The following is a 17,871-nucleotide window of genomic DNA, read 5'->3' on the forward strand; positions in this document are numbered from 1 at the left end:
GATGACTAAACACAATGCCTATGACCGAAGAGGCCCACGTTTCCTGGCCTGAATGATCAGAATTGGATTTGTTTCCCAATTAATTGACACTCTCCCATGAAGCACGCACCACAGGAAACCATCAAAGAAGAGGGAACAGTGAAATCAGCAAGAAAATGGATTTTTTCAGGCAAAAGAGCCCTTTGGCTTGATACATTACATAGTGCAGCTGGCATGATGGACAGGGAAGAGGGCTGGGGTGAAGGTGTTCTCCAAGTTCCTAAAGTAGGTGTATTTGTTGTCCTCACATATGATGGGGTACCAGTGGAGCCTTGCCCTTGCTCCCTCACATGGTCAGCTCTGTGTGTCCCTCTGAGTTTCCTTTTCTCTGAATGTTTCCCACTAGTTCCCTCTCTTGTCTCTGAATATGCTTTTTGGAATAGCTTTCTATCCACATTTCCTTGAGACCATTGACAACATTTCCCAAGGTTTTAAGCAAATAAATAAACTGGTCTTGACCCAAATCACTCATTTGCTAATTGTTTCTGCATGCCCAGAAATCACCTGGCATTTGCTAAATTAGCAGGCCCAGCTGGTGAGAGCAGGAAGCAACTCTGAATGGGTCTCTCCCTATTTCCCTTCCTCTCTCAACTGCCTTTTCTACTGGTTTCTCTCTCTGTGTGTCCTTTCTGCTGCTCTGGCATCTGGTCTGGGTCTCTACTTCTCCCCCTTGCTTTCCCTCCCCTCCCCCTTCCCTTCGCCTCTCCTCTGGTTCTAACTCCTATTTTCTCTCTTTCCTGACCTGTTTCTTCTTTCTTGTTTTGCCCTGACTTTGTCCCCGAGACCCTGGAACTTGCTGCCCACTCTTACAAAGCTTCAGTTATTTCTCAGTGACCAAGTTTCTTTGCTTTGGTTAGAAAGTAGCTCAGGCCTTAACCCATTTCCTCTGGCATATCCAAATTAATTAGGTGAGACCGCGATCACACATTTCACAATTAGAATAATATTTATCAAACACCCTGGAGAGTGAAGGATGGAAGGAAGAGAGGAACCAGAGCAAAGAGGGAGGTCACTGAGCTGAGAGAATGGGCAGGACAGGGAGCTGGTAAGTGGTCAGGAGGCCATGTGTTGTGTACAGGGGGGTTGAGAAACACACCTTCCAGTTAACCCCCTTTCCCACTTGGCTGGGATCCCAGCTCAGCCCACTCCATTGGGCTGCAGAAGATCAGTCTGAACTAGTTTCTTTTAATCAGGTGGCCCGGACACTGGAGGCCAGAGCTCAGCTGTAACCCAGAGTCATGGCTTAATTGTCAAGCTGTTAGCCAGACCTCACTTACTCAGATCCACCGGGCCTGCAGCTTTTTAAGAAAGTGACCATTAATCGAGTCTTCTTTAGAGATGGCCTCCAGGAGCTCCCAGCCCTGGGACATAGGCAATAAGGTTAAAAGTCTCAGGAAATCTCACTTAAACTGTCTCTGTAGATAAAAGCATGGCTATCTTACTCTTCTCTGTCACATCCAGGCCTGCACCAAGATGAGGGACCATGGTGGCTCCAACAGAAGGGACACTCACTTTAGGGTCCCTAGACCCTCTGTGTCCCCAGAACTTGCTGTCGTTCCATCTTGATTGGATGTTTGTGGAACCAGCTTTCTAGTTCACCCAGGGCCGAGCAGATTTCCCTCAGGGCCCTCACTTCACCACTGCTGACCCTTGAGAACTCTGTCCACTGTAGGGTGTTGAGTCCTGTTCCACCTTCTGGGTGCCAGTAGCACCTCCGTCCTTGCTTTTCATGATAAGCAAAATGCCTCCAGATATGACCAATTATCCCGAGATAGAAAGGAGGGAACAACATCACTCCACTCGAGTCATGATACAGGGTGAGTCCTGCCGACCAAAAGGTTTAGCCATGTCAAGCCACTCTTCCTCATGGACATCACAGAAGTAGTATGGACACTTTATAAGCACCCAGAAAACAAATCAGGGAGATCTCTCTCTCTCTCCCCAGTACTAGCTTTGATGAGATGAAACTTATCTAATGGAACAGTCATCCTTACATTTCCAAATGTACAAGATTGTGGTCTTTATACTTTCTATCTTAACGCAGCTGCCACCGTTATTTAAACTTTGTGCATTACCCTCCCCAGAGGAAAGCCTGTACCTCTAGCAATCCTTTCTCCATGGCGTTACTCAACTTGATGCTTTATATAAACCTAGCCTTTAGGGATGTGTCATTTTATGCAGGGTGATGTGTTTCAAGGTTCTTTCCATGCTAGGGTGTCTATCAATACTCCTTTCGTTTTTATGACCAATTCATACTCTATTGTGTGAGCCCAGCACATTTGTTTATCCATTCATCAACCAATGAGCATTTGGCTTGCTCCTACCCTTTGGCTGTTATCCATAATGCCATTAACCTTCTTCATACACAAGTTCTATGTAGATCTGTTTTCGTTTCTCCCAGGAGCAGGCTGGGTCATGTATTTGCTGTGTTCTTAGCATTTTGAGGAACTGTTAGACTGTTTATCAGAGAAGCTGTGCTATGTAAATATGTTTTTGTTTTAATTGCACCTGTGGGATTTTAGTTGGGCTATAGTTAGTCTACACCTGTTAACTGTCACGTGCGTGGGGCATGATCTTTGCCAGCTGGTAATAGCCTTCCACGTGAGGCACAGAGAGGGGCATGGTCTAGGACTCTGAGAGTATAAATGTGAGCCTGAGCAAGAGAAGGAGTGGCACTCTGAGTGGCATTTGGTGTTGGCGTGTGGCACATAGCAGTTTGCAGAGACCAGAGACCAGAGAGGGTGTGGTGGTTTGGAGCAGACAGAGGGAAAGAAACGCTTTGGGGCACAGCAGCGTGGAGGAGATGGCTCCCTGCATCTGTGGTCCACGGAGATTGGTATAGAGCTCTATAAGAACCCCTGGACTGAAAATGGCGGGGAGAAGTAGGGGGTCTGGGCTGCCTCTCCGCAGTAACCTTTTCTCTCTCCTACTTAAGGTTGGGGGGTTGGTGGAAGGGTGGTAGAGGCCTGAACACCCCAAATAAAGTAGAGTTTTAAAAAGACCACTTTAGGTGAATTTCTGCTACAGTGTGAAGAAGCCACATTAGTACTTTTTTGGCACTTGGCATTAACTGCCTGGTCATGGTGGTCTACATATGTGCACATGGGTTCCACAAGGAGATTTTGGTGGGCAGTTTCCCCAAGGAAACAGACACATGGGGGAAATGCCTGTTTGAATCTTGTGTCCATTTTTAAACTGAGGAGTGTTTTAGTGTTGAATTTTAAGATTCATTCTATATGCTGTTTGTTTGTTTTTAGGTTTATTTTATGTGCGTGAGTGTTTGGCACAAATGTGTGTGTGTGAGAACCTGTGTGTTCCTGGTTCCTGCAGAGGTCAGATGGGCATCGGTTGGGTCCCCTGACACTGGAGTTGTGGTTGGTCACGAGCCACCATGTGGGTGCTGGGAACCAAACTTGGGTCCTCTCCAGGAGCAGCAGGTGCTCTGAACTGTGGAGCCACCGCTCCAGCCTCTTATCAGTCATGTTTTACAAGTATTTTCTCCCATTCTGTGGATTCCGTCAGCTTCTGAGAAGGCTTCCTCTGAGACAGTGATGTTTTAATGTTCTCATGTTGCTGTTGCTTGTACTTTCAGTATCATGTGTAAGAAACCATCACCAGATTAAGAAACTGCAGTTCCTTACATTTGTGTTTTAAGAGTTTACAGTGCTTGCATTAACATTTAGATATTAGAATCCCCTTTGAACTGATCTGTATGTATAGTATGAGTTTAATATCCAACATGGAAAGCTAGTTGCTCTAGGAGAATTGTTTTTTTTTTTTTTTAATTTTTTTTCTCTACTAACGTTTGACATTTAATTAATTATTTTTTTAAAGAAGTGTTTTTTAATTTGTGTGCGTATGTGTGTGCCTGCATGAATTGATGTGATTCACATGTGCCTGAGGAGGCCAGAAGAAGGTGTTGGATCCCTTTGGAATTGGAGTTGCAGGCAACAGTGATCCATCCATCCTGGGTTCTGGGAACTGAACCTGGGTCCTCTGAAAGAGCAGGGTGCCCTCCTAACTGCCAAGTGTTTGCTCCAGCCCTAATGCTTGTCTGTCTTTTTGGAAAAGGATTGACTGACTATAAATGTAGGAGTTTGTGCTTGGGTTTTCAATTATATTCCTTTGGCCTACATATCTATCATAATTTGTAACTCAGTCTTTTTAATCACAGAAAGATAATAGGAAGGTGTCTTGAATAATTAAAAGGGTGAGGGAATGAAGATACCAAACATAGATGTGGGGTTGAAAAACATACATGAAAGAATTCAGTGGTAGAACCAGGATGGATCTTAAAGTTTGTTTTTCCGGTGTTTTGCTGATAGGAAAATTATTAAAAATTTAAATTATTTAATATGATTACTTTAATAGGATAATTAAATTTAAAATAATTTAAATTAATGTATTAAATTCTGTGTCAAAGACTAAGCTCTGCTGAAGGTCTGTGGCTGGTCAGTGGCAGAACTGGGAGTTGGATTTTTCCTGTGACTTTCTGGGACAATGCCTTTCTTCCTTCCTGGCCCCGAAGGATGGCTCTCCAGCCTGGCCGTGGACCTGGGCTAGCTGAGTTCTTCCACAGAGCACTTGGTTTCTGTCTTGGCTTCGCTGCCAGTTCAGCAGAGTTCACGGGTGGGCGGCAAGTGTTTGCTCTTTCTTTGACAGGCAGAGAGAATAGAAAGGCAGCTAGGGAAAAGCACGTGAGAATGTGCTATATATGTGCCACGGGATGATAAGACTGCCGACTGGATGCTCTTCAAGGGAGGCTCCCTGTGTCACAGGCAGCACAGCCGAAGGGAGCAACTCACTTAGACACATCCGTAAAGTGCGCCTTGGTTGCCACTCTCCAGGAGGGTGGGGCTCTGGAGCTGGACATGGGGATAAGGGAAGCCATCGGCAGGGCTGCAATATCTCAGCTGGAATAGGCTTTGAAGGTTGATGCTTCAGGGACAGCCTGAGAAGACAGAAGGGTTTTTGTCCCTCTTACAAAACTGGAGGCATAAGGCTTTCCCAGAAACTGGCATGATACTGACCAGGTGTGGTCTGGTATGGCTTGCCACATTCTTCTGCTTCCTTTGATCATCCCCAAATGTCCGTCTTTCCTAGAGCCAGTGGGTGTCTCATGGCAAATATAATGAGTGGTTCCTGTTTAAAACCTGGTGGCAGAGGGACTTGCTTTAATCTGTGGGTCACCAGAGGACAGAAGTAGGTACTTTCCCACCTGTCTCTGCAGTCATTGATGCCTGCTGAGTCCCCACTTCATGTATGTTTGGAAGTTGAAGCTTGGTGTGAGTCAATAAAGCCAGCGCTCTGGTCCCCACATCTCTGCTCTGGCAGTCCTTCTGTGTCTCTTCACATCCGCACGTGCCTCCTCCTCTAAACTGCATTTACCCCCACTGTCTGCACCATCCATGCATCCCACTGTTTATCTTTTGTTAAATCTGTGTTTCCTGTATTGGCACCTAGGACATGCTCTTCTTTAGAACAGAAGCTTCAGGCTGTATTTCTGTGAGTCACTGGTTTCTAGTACATGCTACATGGCATGTGTTTTGGGATGGAGAGGTTGAACCCCTGATAGAGAGTAAGCTCCTGTTATAGGGCCAGTGATGTCAGCTTTTTCCTGTATAGTCACTGAGGCTCCCAGGATTCTGTAGTGGCATATATGGGTATCAGGAAAACCAGTATTTTGAAAGGGCTTATTGTTTATAGATGTGGAATGAATTACTATGCTCACAGCCTTTCAGGGTCGTGCCAACTTCTCTGCTATACCCCTCCCCCACCAAGACCAACACCAGATGAAACTGTCCTTTGAGTGCTCATAGCTGTGTTTCTGGCTCCTTCCATAGGTTTTCAAAACAGGGTGCCTATGGCTGTAAGCTGGCTTCTTCATGGTTGTGTGCACCTGCTCAGTGAGCTCACTGTGTACTCTCCTTTTTTAGGGCTCTGGCTGACATCCTAAGACAACAGGGACCAATCCCCATAGCACACTGTGAAAGAGAAACCATCTCAGCCATCGATACCTCTCCCAAAGAGAACACACCGGTCCGATCAACCTCTAAAAACCACTACACCCCCGTGCGCACAGCCAAGCCGACTCCAGGTAAGTGGGTGTTACTCAGCTTGAAGTCACATTGATTCTGCTGAGAGCATCTAAGGGTGTTTCTGCTCTGGCAGGGCAGGCTGCATAGGGCTGTGCAGTGGTGGACGTCCTGACAGGACGGGCTTCCTGGGAAAGTTCGGTATGAGAGAGACCAGGTCTGGGACAGACAAGGGCTGATGGCCCATCTGTGGTTTCTCTAGTGGCTGGTGTCATTTTCTAATGTGGAATAGAGCTTGCAGCAGCCATGGTGGAGTATGGTTGTCCATTTACCCATGTGGCGGGAAGGTTTGTCACTCTCTGGGATGCTAGATGTGTGAGAATAAAGACTACCCTCTGGTGCAGAAAGTGCTCAGCTTTTGGAACCCCTAAGAGTACTTTCTGAAGACAGGAGTGGTATCTGCATTCTAGGGTGACCCTTTTATTTGTGAGATATAGGTTTCCCAGACATAGAATGAAGTATCCTTCTATGTAAGTGGGGAACTGGATCTGGGACATCGGATTGGTACCAAATTCAAGCCCCTTATATACTTATATACAAATGGCCTGGTGTTGGCATGGCAGCCCCACAGATCCTCCCGTACACTCTAAATGATCTCCAGATTCCAGAGAATATCTAATAAAATACCAACACTATGAGACTTGCTATGTCATGGCTTTAGGGAATAATGATGAGAAAAAGTATGTACCTGTTCAGTAAGGCCCAATTTAGGGTAAAAGCTTTGGCTCGTGGGTAGCTGAAGCCCATTGTGTTGAATTGTGTGACTGGTTGGATCCTGCAGTTGCATGTGTAAACTGCAAATGTGGAGGCCTGAATGTGCCTTTGACTTTTATATTTCATCATCATGATGACACTATGAAGAGACTGGGAAGGACTTATTTTCCTACTCTAATGGTTTAGTGAATGAAACTCAAGGAAATTCAGTAACTTGGACAAGATCATTAGAGCGTAAGAATAAGGAAACAAAACCTGTAAATACCAGTAATATATTGAACTGTTGATTTAAATCATTGATCAGAGTATTTTATAGGTATGTTATTATGTGCCTTTTGTAGCAATCTTGGAAATATTTATCTCCCACTTATGAGGAATATAAAGGTTGAGCAACATTTCTCAAGGTCACATGATTAGTAAGAGAACACCAGGATTCAAAACTAAGAGGAACTGGTTACAGAAGTCAGAATTAAAAACAAGCAAACAAACAAACAAGCCATTCTATCCTTCCCCAGCTAGGCACAGCAGTGTAAACTATCTGAATGGACAGCCTCCTACTGGTAAGTAGGTTGGGAATATTATAACCCTGTGAAAATTACCAATAGCTTAGTATTGACCCTACTCCCAGGCACAATTTCTGTTTGAATCTGGAAACTTTTTGAAGCCAGGTCTAAACTAAGCCTGCAATAAAGATGTACAGTCACAAGGCAGCAGTAGGTATGCCCAAACCCTAATTGTAGCCAAGATAAAATTTATTCCACGTATGCTTTAATTCTCTTGAATCTATCAAGTTGTTCTTGCCTTTAAGATAACAGTCTTAAATCTTTTGACCATCTGACAAAAGCTAAATGTATTCTCTAAATATATGTGTCTATGAATACAAACACATAAACATTCAGCCAACAATTTGTGAAGGAATAAAAGGATCTGTAGGACCCTCCAAATCTAGGAGTCCCTGCTTCACATGTAAAGATGAGTGAATTTGCTGGGTAAAACAAACAAACAGCAAGGCCTACTCAGATGCATTTTCAGCTGGAATACCCTAGATCCTTAACATGGAAGCAGTAGAGGGAATCTTGGCTGAATTGTGTGGAACGGGGGTCATCTGCTGGGCTTTGTATGCATTAGAAACACCTACGAATACATTAAAAATGGTGGTGTCCAAGAGCCGCAGAGTAGGCAGAACTTCCAGAGATGAGGCTGACATTAGTGTTTAAAGCTCTCCGCAAGGTGATTCTACCATGCAGCCAGAGTGAAGAGTCGCTGGTCTAGCGGGATCCTGTCCTGTTATGAGCAGAGACACTCAATGCCCAAATCCCTCAATTCAGAATCCTGTAGGAAGCCTTAAAAATTAAGGACACCTAAGCCCATTCTGAGATAGGAGGACTTAATTGATGTGGAGGGTGTGGTTTGCACACACGGGAGGTGTTTATAGTTCCCCCTAATGCAAAGTTTAGAATCAGTTGGCTCTGGGGATCACCCACTGAACACCGTTCCTAACTCTAATGTTCTCCCCACCTATGAGTATTTATTTATCTGATGATTTATCATTTGAAGTCAGTATCCCCCAGAACTGTGCTTGTGACTCTGACTCGGGAATTCCTGGCCGCGCAGGCATCAGAATGCCCCTGACTGTCGATTCTCACCCTTCTGTTCGGTTTTATATTTAAAGACGGATTCAATGGACTATCACCCTTGATTCACCCTTAAATATCCTTCACTGGGAAGGGAGCTTTCTCATTTCTTCTGTTATTTTATTTTGTTATCATGTCTTATCTTATATCTTATTTATTTAAATTCTTCTAGTGAGTTGAGAAGGAAAGGCATTTGCTTCCGTGACTCAACTCTGGTTCAAGAAACTCCTCCTTGGGGTTCTCAAATTACAACTGTCTGCTTAACGTTTTGAGAGGAGAACACCTGGGAAGCATTCGCACTGGTGAAGCTGAAATGTACAAGCGGTTTCACAACAAGCTACATCTTCTATAGCTTATATCAAACGGAATGCTTTTCCAAATAGCTGCTGTCCTTTGCCACGCAATGTTGCAATTTGAGCAGCCGTTTAAACAGGACTTTGGGCAAATATTCAAAGTGGAAATTTACTGTGATATTCTCACTGGTTAGATCAGCCACCCACCGATTGTAGTAAAGTGGCAGAGGTCCTGGATGGGCATTAAGCGGGCAGGCATCAGAGCGAGCGTGGAGTGTCTCTGCCATTCAATATGTTGTCCTGGGACCAGCTGCTTGGCATCTGCTGAGAATTCGTGAGCCTTGCAAGACCTGCCGTGTCCCAGGCTCTCACCTGCAGAACAAGACCCTGTATGTTGGTGGGAAAGCTTAGCAGCTTGAGTTTGAGAAACAAGGGGAAACATGGTTTTGCTTCAAGCACTCCTGAGTACTGTGTGATTCTGCCCTCTGACTTCCTTGTCAGCAACCATGGTTACTAGCTCCTGCTTCCTAGGTTATTCTTGGGGTGCAAGTTAAACCAGGTTGAGCATGCAGAGAGACCCCCTGCATAGCAAATGCTCATTATCAGTCATCAGCCAACTACAGGATCGTGTGTATAGCTCCTGGCAAATAGATCGAATGCATGAGGGAACCAAGGGAGACATGATGTTCTTAGGCAGGGAGGAATCTGAGGGGCTGTGTCTGGCATGACCTGGGTTTGGGAAGTTGAAACCAAGCTCCTTTGGTTTGAGGACCCAAGTAGAGAGCCTTCAGTGACAATAAAATATAATCCATGAAGCACAAGTACCACGCAGTGAGCACTTGTTATGTTTTGGGCACTCTGCTCAGTACCTTGTGTATAGCAGAATGGATCCTATGTCACAGAACCTTCTAATCGGAGTCTTTTACTGATACTCTTCTAAGAAAAAAATCTTACCAGCCTCCCAGGGAGCTGCACAATAGGCATTTACTTGGAGCTTGAAAATTAGGGAGGCCTATTTGTTCCCCTCCTCCCCAACTCCTCAAATCTAACTGCCTATTAAGCCTCACTGTTCAGTTGGTGAGTCACAGACCAGCAGCCACTCTCTGATGTGAGCTGGCTTCAATTCCAAGTTGTGGTTATACCTTGGGATTGTAAGAGGTTTATGAGAATATAACGCCTGGTCACAACTTGAAGATTCTCATTTATTTACTCTGAAGTGGAGCCTACGCATTAATGTGATAGTTTTCAAGATTCCCTACACCGTTCACCTGATCAAAACTGAGAACCAAGTTTCTAGAGGGAGACCTACAGAACAACCTTTTTTTTTTTTTTTTTTTTTTTTTTCCTATTTGGTGTAGAGTTCAAGGTCCAGACAAAGCCTCAGGATAGGGGTTGGTTGGTCAGAGTTAGTGGGCTGATTGAGAGATTCTCTCCTGGTGGGTATGGCTAGGGGTCATGGAGAATTCAGACATGGGGGAGAGAGGGCAGGTCAGTGTGCTTCTGAGAGGAGGATCATGGAGAGAAAGCAGCACAAGGAAAAACACCAGGATTAACAGGATGACCAGACAGGACAGTTCCAAGCTGTAACACACACTGTGTTGCCGGTCCCCAGATGTCATAGAGGCTTGACCCTCATACAGGGAAGCTGGGGAGACTGAGTATGTTTAGTTGGCCTGGCTTCTCACAGATAGCTTGTCTCGGGCTGTCTGTGAATAGTGGGATATCATTCCTGGAAATAGACTGCTATCCATGGTTTTGTTGTGTTGTTGATTTATTTTGTTTGTTTTATTGAGATCATTTTTCATTAGCTTTGAGCTTACCCAGTTGGTGGCTAGGCTAGGAGGCCAGCAAGCCCCGCTGCCTATCCACCTCCATACTCAGGTTCTCTGTTTATTTTGTATTCCATGAGTGCTGAGATGAAACTTAGGTCCTTGTATGTGCAAGGCAAGAACATCACTGTTTTCCCCATTCTTCCAGCCCTTGTTTTATATATTCTGACCTCAAGGTATTGTCTTCCTCTGTTGCATGGCCCTGAACTTTCCAGCACCAGACATTTGGGAAGTGACATCAGTGCTCAGAGAGTCCTCCTCATCTGTTCACACTGCCTGTTCTACTGTCTCTAGAGAACCTGCCCCAGCTAAAATCACTCATACATGATCATTTGTTCCCAGCCCCCGTTTCTATCAGAATGTAAGTTACATTCTGTATAGGCAACGACTTTATTTCTTCATCTAGCCTCCTCAAACCAGGAATTGCCACAGGAAGTCCCTAGCTGCTTGGTGCCTGATTGGTAGAAACTACATGCAAAATAATGGTGTCTTTAGCTAGTGAGTTGCAGGGAGTATGATCGGCTCCTCAAGTCTACACACTTACTGGGTAGTTCTGCTCTCTCTGTGAAGGGCTGTGAGCTCCTTGGTTTCTGTGGCTGATCTGAGGCTAGACATAGTGCTAGGTCCTGATTTCCAGAACCCATGCTTGTTTCATAGTCTTTTCCTCCTGTGTGGGCTGATAAGGCCACAGGCTGGGAGCTTTGCATCATTGGCTGGGCTCAGAAAGGCCGTTACCAGGACACTGCCCAGTTTACTCACCCTCCACCAAGAAAGACTTCCTATAGAGGTTTGGGGCCAGGCATCCCAGAGTTCCTTGTCTGGGACAGACTTAGGGCTGACTTGTGGAGTTAGAAAGATGTGCTATGCCCTTCAACTCCGAGGCAACATCTAGGTACACTCTACCTCTTATCCAGGTGAGAGGATCTTCCTTTTATCAGCCTTCTGGAGGACCAGGGATGTTTTGCTGTGGAGTTGGCAGCCTCAGAGACATTGGGGTGGCTGAGATTGGTTACCCCCAACATGCTCCTGTGCTATAAACAAATGGAGGCCCACAGAGGTCACCTAGGTGGGAAGCAATGTCCATGTCAACATGAATCTCAATGTGCAGCATATTATGATAGCTTTTGGCGTGAAAAGTGTGCTTTTGGCTGGGGTGTTGGTCCCAACAGACAAAGCTGGTTGGCTGGTTGGTGAGCACTAAGTGTTGAAGTTGAATTTTTTTTTTTTACCTCTTTTGATTTTGCAATTATTAAAGCATTCAAACACAAGTGTAACTTAAGTGATCTACAATAACAGAGCTGACACAGAGGTCAGCAGTACCTAGCCTCCACCTGAGTTCAAGTATTGACCATGAGCAGAGCAAAGCCCCTCCCTGGGAGGAGAGGTAATGCCAACAGGTCAGTCTTTCAGCCAATGAGAGATGCTCACAGAACAATTAGGGATGGTACCAGAGCATCCCTTGGAGGAGGGAGTAGCTTTCAGTAAGGAGGCCCTGAGGTGGCATTTGAGTTGACTGATAAGGTCCCAGCTGTGTCGGCATCTGGATCAAGAACATTCCACGAAGGGGGAGTGGCCAATACAAAGGACCAGAGACAGAGGCAGAGCTAGCATGAGCTAAGAACCAGCATGAGTGAGGGATGAATAAAGATGAGGGCAGTATGTGGGAACAGAGAGGTAGACTTGTGACCATGCAGGACCTTAGAGGTCAGCAGGGAGTGTGGCCTCTATTTGGTGTGAAGCTTGGTCTCTGCCTGGCAGGTGCTGGGTAGCTAACCCATCTTTGTAATAAAAAGATGGCACTGGGAAAGTGTCTTCTCTGCTTGGCTCCTTTGAGGAAGACAGTCCTGTGCAGAGGGGTAGAGTGAAACAGGAGAACCTCTGATGGAGGTTCAAGTCCCACCCAGTATGGACAGCCCAGATGGCATCAGCCTAGGTGTTGGATCAGGGCCAGCAAGCCTCCTTTGCACAATTTTGGGTGTAGGGGGTGTCCCTGGAGCTGGCTCCTATTGGATCTGCAGCTGTTCCAGGCCAAAAGCTCTCAGGGACCAAAGCTCTGGAATCCCAGACAGATTGGCTCCTATGGGGATGTCCTCTCAGTGGCTGCTGCTTCTCAGCAGCACCCCACCCTCTGCTCTGTCTGCAGCACTCTCTTCTTGTCCATTTCCCTCAGTCTCACCTCCTCTTCTAGGCATCATCTTAGGCCTCTGACTCTACATCCCTCCTCTTCACTGTGTCATTTGGGTTCCAGGATCCCAGTGATTTGTATTGGTTCAGTTCAGGTCTGAGCTCTTGGCTTTCTCTTACAGACTACTCTGTGCCCCATTGTCCTGGTCTGTAAACTAAGAAAGTGGAAAAAAAAAGAAAAGAAAAGAAACACTCTCAGTGTGTGTCCTGAGGCTTGAATGCATTACTGACTTCTAGGGTGTCCCTTGATCCTTGGCCTGGCTCAGGGCGCAGCATCCATGGGCTGTGCACAGACTCTTCAGGAAGTAAGTAGGAGACCAAAGTGCCTACCTTTGTGTCTGAAAATCCTTCAGGTCCCCAGGCACAGCAGAGGGTAGACTCTGAGTCCCAGCACGGTGCTGAGCAACAGGAACATCCATGCCTATGGGAGCAGCTCTGTCCTTAGACTGCAGTCAAGAGAGCTCAGACCCAGATCCAGAGGTGGTGTGCTCCTCTCCTGGCCATGAGCTGTCATATACTGTCGTAGACATTCATACTCCAACCTGACATGGAAGGCTGCAGGACTTTTTAAAGTGCCCCCTCCCTCACCATGGGCAGACTTATTTTAATCTTGAAAGGACCCTGGGAGCCAATTGCTACTGTGCCTAATTCATAGGAGAAGAAATGGAGGCTTGGAGATAGTAGAAGCCTTTACTTGTCTGTGATGACAAAGCCAGGAGGAGGCTGTGTTGCCCTATATAAACACAGACAGAGCCTAGAATACAAGCTTGAAAGAGTTATAGACAGGGCTCTGGGGCCCACTCAGTGCTTATGGCCGAGGTTCTGTACTGATCCTGGTGGTCCTATGACTTGGCCCTGAAGCTCCTAGGGGGACATATGAGAGGGATACTATTTGCTTGCCATAGGGTAGTATTCTCAGTGAGCCCTAAAGCAGCTCCATGAAGGCCTTGAGCAGGCGGAGGAGTGGCCTGAGAAGCTGTTGGTCACCGTGGAGCACTGTGTGCAGGCACAATGCTGAGGTGTTTCTTGTCGATACTGTCTTCCTGAGAAATGGGCTGAAGGAGCATAAAGGCACAGGGACTCCCATCCACAGGGCCCAGGATCTGTGGGTTGAAGGATCTAAGTTCAGTCTGCACAGTAATGTCTGGAACTTGCTGTCCCCAGCTGCACTTCCTTATGATCCAGGGGCTCAGACAAAGCCCAAGTCCCCATCACCACCATTACTGTGGTGAGCAGACAGTGGAGGGAAGAGTGTTCTAGTCAGATTCTCCATTGTGATAAACACTATGACCAAAAGCAGCTTGGGAAGAAGTTTTCTTTGGCTTACAGATTATAGTCCATCATTGGGAGGGTGACCGCAGGAACTCAAGGCAGGAACTGAAGCAGAGGCCATGGAGAAGTGCTGCTTGCTGGCTTGCTTCCCTCTGCTTGCTTGCCCACCTTTCTTATATAATGCAGGCCAAACCTGCCCAGAGGTGGCACCAACCACAGTAGGCTGGGCCTTCTCACATCAATCATTAAACAAAAAGCCTCACAAACGTGCCCACAAGCCAATTTGATGGAGGCAATTCCTCTATTTAGGTTCCATTTCCCTAAGTGTGTTAAGTAGACAAGACTAGCTGCCACAAATAGCCTTACCCAGCACAAAGTGACTTTGGAACATTGGTGCCAGAAGCTGTGCCCTCCAGTAGCTGGCCATGCCAGCCATTGTGCCTTGCTCTCCAGGGATGTCTCCCTGCCTGGCTGCTGCATCAGCTTGACCACTTGGCCAGAAGCATCTAAATACTAGTTCCCTGCTCTTTTCACTAAAGGGTAAGATGGTGGAGGCAGTTAGCCTTTGTCTCACTGTATGGCTCCAGGAAGAAGGCTGTTCCCTGAGATGTCCAGCAATGACTCTGGTATCAGATGGATTCAAATATGCTGTAGTGAAGTGTGGGCGAAAGAGCATGCCTAAGCATCCCAGGAGAGGGTTAGAATTCTAGGGACCTCCGTGAGTTGGCTAAACCAATGGACCAACAGAATGCGGTACAGTGGTGAGAGTTGAAAATCCAGGCAAGGAAGCAAGGTGGAGAAGGAACAGGGAGGAAACTGCTAGGGCTCTGGAGCTCCCAGTATGTGTGTCTTGCTGTAACAAAATCCCAGAGACTAAATAATTTACTACGTTTCTTAAGCTTGCTGTTCTGGAGGTTGGGAGGTCCAAGAAAGCAGTGCCAATTCTTCATTGTCTGTGGGCTCCCGTTGCCCCATCAACTCATGGCAGAGAGCTGAGAATGAGTGGCTGTGTGGGATAGAGGACAGAATTCCTGTGAAAGCTAGCCTGGCCCCACAAGTAAGTCATTCAGACATTTAGGCCCAGAAACTTCCCACTGGACACTATCTTCTGAAAAGCCACCCTGGGGAGGGAGATGCCTAAGACTTGAACTTGGGAAACATGCTCACAGCATCCCAGGGGTCAGTGATCTTGAGAGCAGAGCGAGCTCAGCTCAGTGGTCTTTAGAGGCCTCTCACACACAGAGTAAAGGATGTTTGGCAGCCAAAGGTAGTAGAGACAGCCATCTGAGTCCAGGCATGAGACACAGTATGTTGAGTACTTCTCAGCTCCCATAGGCACCAGAGGATGCACATCACATTTGGCTCAGAAGCTTACATGTACATCCATACCCAAACCAAAGATGTCATCAGCCATACTGGTACTCCTGCAGAGTCATAAGCAGTTAGCTCCAAGCATTCAGAAGGGGTGCTGCTGGGGTCAGGGTGGGCATCCTTACTGTCTTCATTAGGAGTAATAGCAGCAGAGGGACTGAATGGGCAGGAGGATGCAGGAGGAATCCCTGGAGGATGTTGAACTGAGGACAAGATCCTAGAGGGGAGGGATGCTTTCGGCCCAAAGGCCCAGAAAAGGAAGCAGTGACTGATCCCTCTGGAGAGATTTTCGTTGTCATTTTCTGTCAACAGACTGCAGTGATTGAAGAATTAGGACAAAGGCCAGGAAGGAACTGGAACTCTGTGTACTTTTGGAGAAAGCTGCCTTGAGCTGGGAGTATTTTTTTCCTTCATTAAACTTGTGGGTTGTCCCATATGTAGGGGAGACACATGAGCATGTGGCTCAGGATGATGGGGGCAAGTGAGGTTGTCCTTCCAAGGACACTTAGAGGAAAAGCTTGTTATGACATGTGGGGACAGGCTTCTAGAGGAGGTGACCTAAGGGCTACATCCTCATTATCTATACGTTGACAGCCAGAGCAAGAAGAGGGAGAGCCTTGAGGGACACTGATACCTTTGTTCATTCAGAAATAATTTGGGTACCTTTCTTGGTGTTGGGTATTAGGAATGAACAAAAGCCCAATTCCCTGGCATTTTCCCCAAGACAAAAACTAAACTCAGAAACATAGCCTAAAACAGAGTCATGACAAGTATTTTGAAGAGAAACTGGGTTGGAGGCAGTTACACGGTGGTGGGAAAGGCAGGAAGGAGCCAAGTGAAGGAAGCATGTGTGACTGTTGCAGAAAGCGTGCAGAGACCCATGAGGCCAGTAAAGATCAGGGAAGTCAGAGAGTTGGGGCATGGTGCATTGTATTTGAGTCTTGGGGTTCTTTCTGGATTTGATGGGATTCCATTGGAAGGTTCCCAGAAGAAGAGTGTTAGTGTTTTGACAATGGACCCTAGAGGGTCAGAGGTGGCAAAAAGGGGTAGGTTCCTGTAAGGTGTGTCATCTGGGTGATGGTAGAGAGATGGAGAGTTGGACTAGGCTGTCCATAGTGAGGCACTGAGAAGGACACAACTTCCTGGCTTATTTCCTTATTTTATTTTGAACAATTTTCAACCAATGGAGAATTTGTCAGAATGATACAGTGAACACCAGTATCATTTTAAGCAGTTCTTAACATTCTGCTGTATCTGTTTATCTTCTTAGTCCTCTTCTTTATCAACATCTTTATTGCTAATATCATCATGACTTCATCATCTTCACCAGCATCATTAGCAGCAGCAGCAACTGTATTTCTGTCATCATCATCATCATCATCATCATCATCATCATCATCATCATCATCATCATCATCACAGTCCCTATCAACATCATTGTTGCTACCACCACTGTTATCACCACAATAACCCAATCACCGATCACCACCATCACGATCCTCGTCACTGAACCATGTGAACATCAGTGAACCATCTCACATCAGGACTTTTTCTTCCTGAACTGGCTTACCACGTATCCCCTCAGTTCAAGATGGTTCCATTATGTAATCGTAATACCATGACCAGATTTGTAAAACTTGCCGTCCATTTCTATCAATAGCCAATACTGATAAAGAATTTGAGACCCATTTTATGCAAGAAATTACAGCATTTGCTGAAGGTTATGTGAGGAACACCAGGGAAGATAGGAGATAAAGATGGCTGCAATCTTTGGACTAAATCAAGTAGTTGATGAGATTGGTCAGATCTGAGGAAGCACTTGAAGTGAATAGCTGAGAGATCTTACCCTAACGAGACATGTGACCAGCTGAGTGAAGATGGACCTCTAATTCTCCAAAAGCTATTGCTGGAACAATCACAGTCTCCCCCCCTTCCCCCCACCCCAGCCTCCATGTGTAAACATAGAACTTTTTTCTGTCGGGGATCTGGGTCTGACTGTATCCAAATGAATCTCTTCTGTTCATCCTGTAAAACAAACCCAGAATCATTCATTCGATTCTAAGTGCCTTCAGCCCAGGACCATGACTAAGTTGTTCATTCTTTTCCCAGGGACTAATCCAGTTTGCACAGGTCTTAGCCCTCGATATACCTTAGATAACTATTGATTGATTAAATAGAAGACAGAATACGTTGCTCATATTTAACACATTAATTCGCTGCAGTGTGTTGATGTGCGCCTGGCAATGATGGGACACCTAAAATAATAATTGTTTATACAACAAAGAAGCCTACCGCTCTCTGCTTTAGAAGGAATCAGTCCAGGAATGGCAATAATTCACAACATAGAGGACCAGACTCCTCCTACCTGGTCACTCCAGTGTCCACAGCTTTATGTCATGGCTCAAGATGGCTGCCCAAACGCATGTCATTACGTATTCCA

General features: G+C 46.0%; 1 protein-coding gene across 1 annotated transcript in view; it reads left to right on the forward strand.

The window, feature by feature from the left end:
• Shisa6 (shisa family member 6) overlaps nt 1-17,871 on the forward strand; it is a 283,641-nt gene that overhangs the window by 18,956 nt on the left and 246,814 nt on the right. Inside the window, exon 4 of the mRNA XM_055593994.1 lies at nt 5,976-6,136. Within this exon, the coding sequence (XP_055449969.1) occupies nt 5,976-6,136 (161 nt within the window). The remainder of the gene's footprint in view (nt 1-5,975; nt 6,137-17,871) is intronic.

This window comes from Psammomys obesus, unplaced genomic scaffold (genome assembly GCF_907164565.1).
Source record: "Psammomys obesus unplaced genomic scaffold, mPsaObe1.curated_primary_1811, whole genome shotgun sequence".
NCBI lineage: Eukaryota > Metazoa > Chordata > Mammalia > Rodentia > Muridae > Psammomys > Psammomys obesus.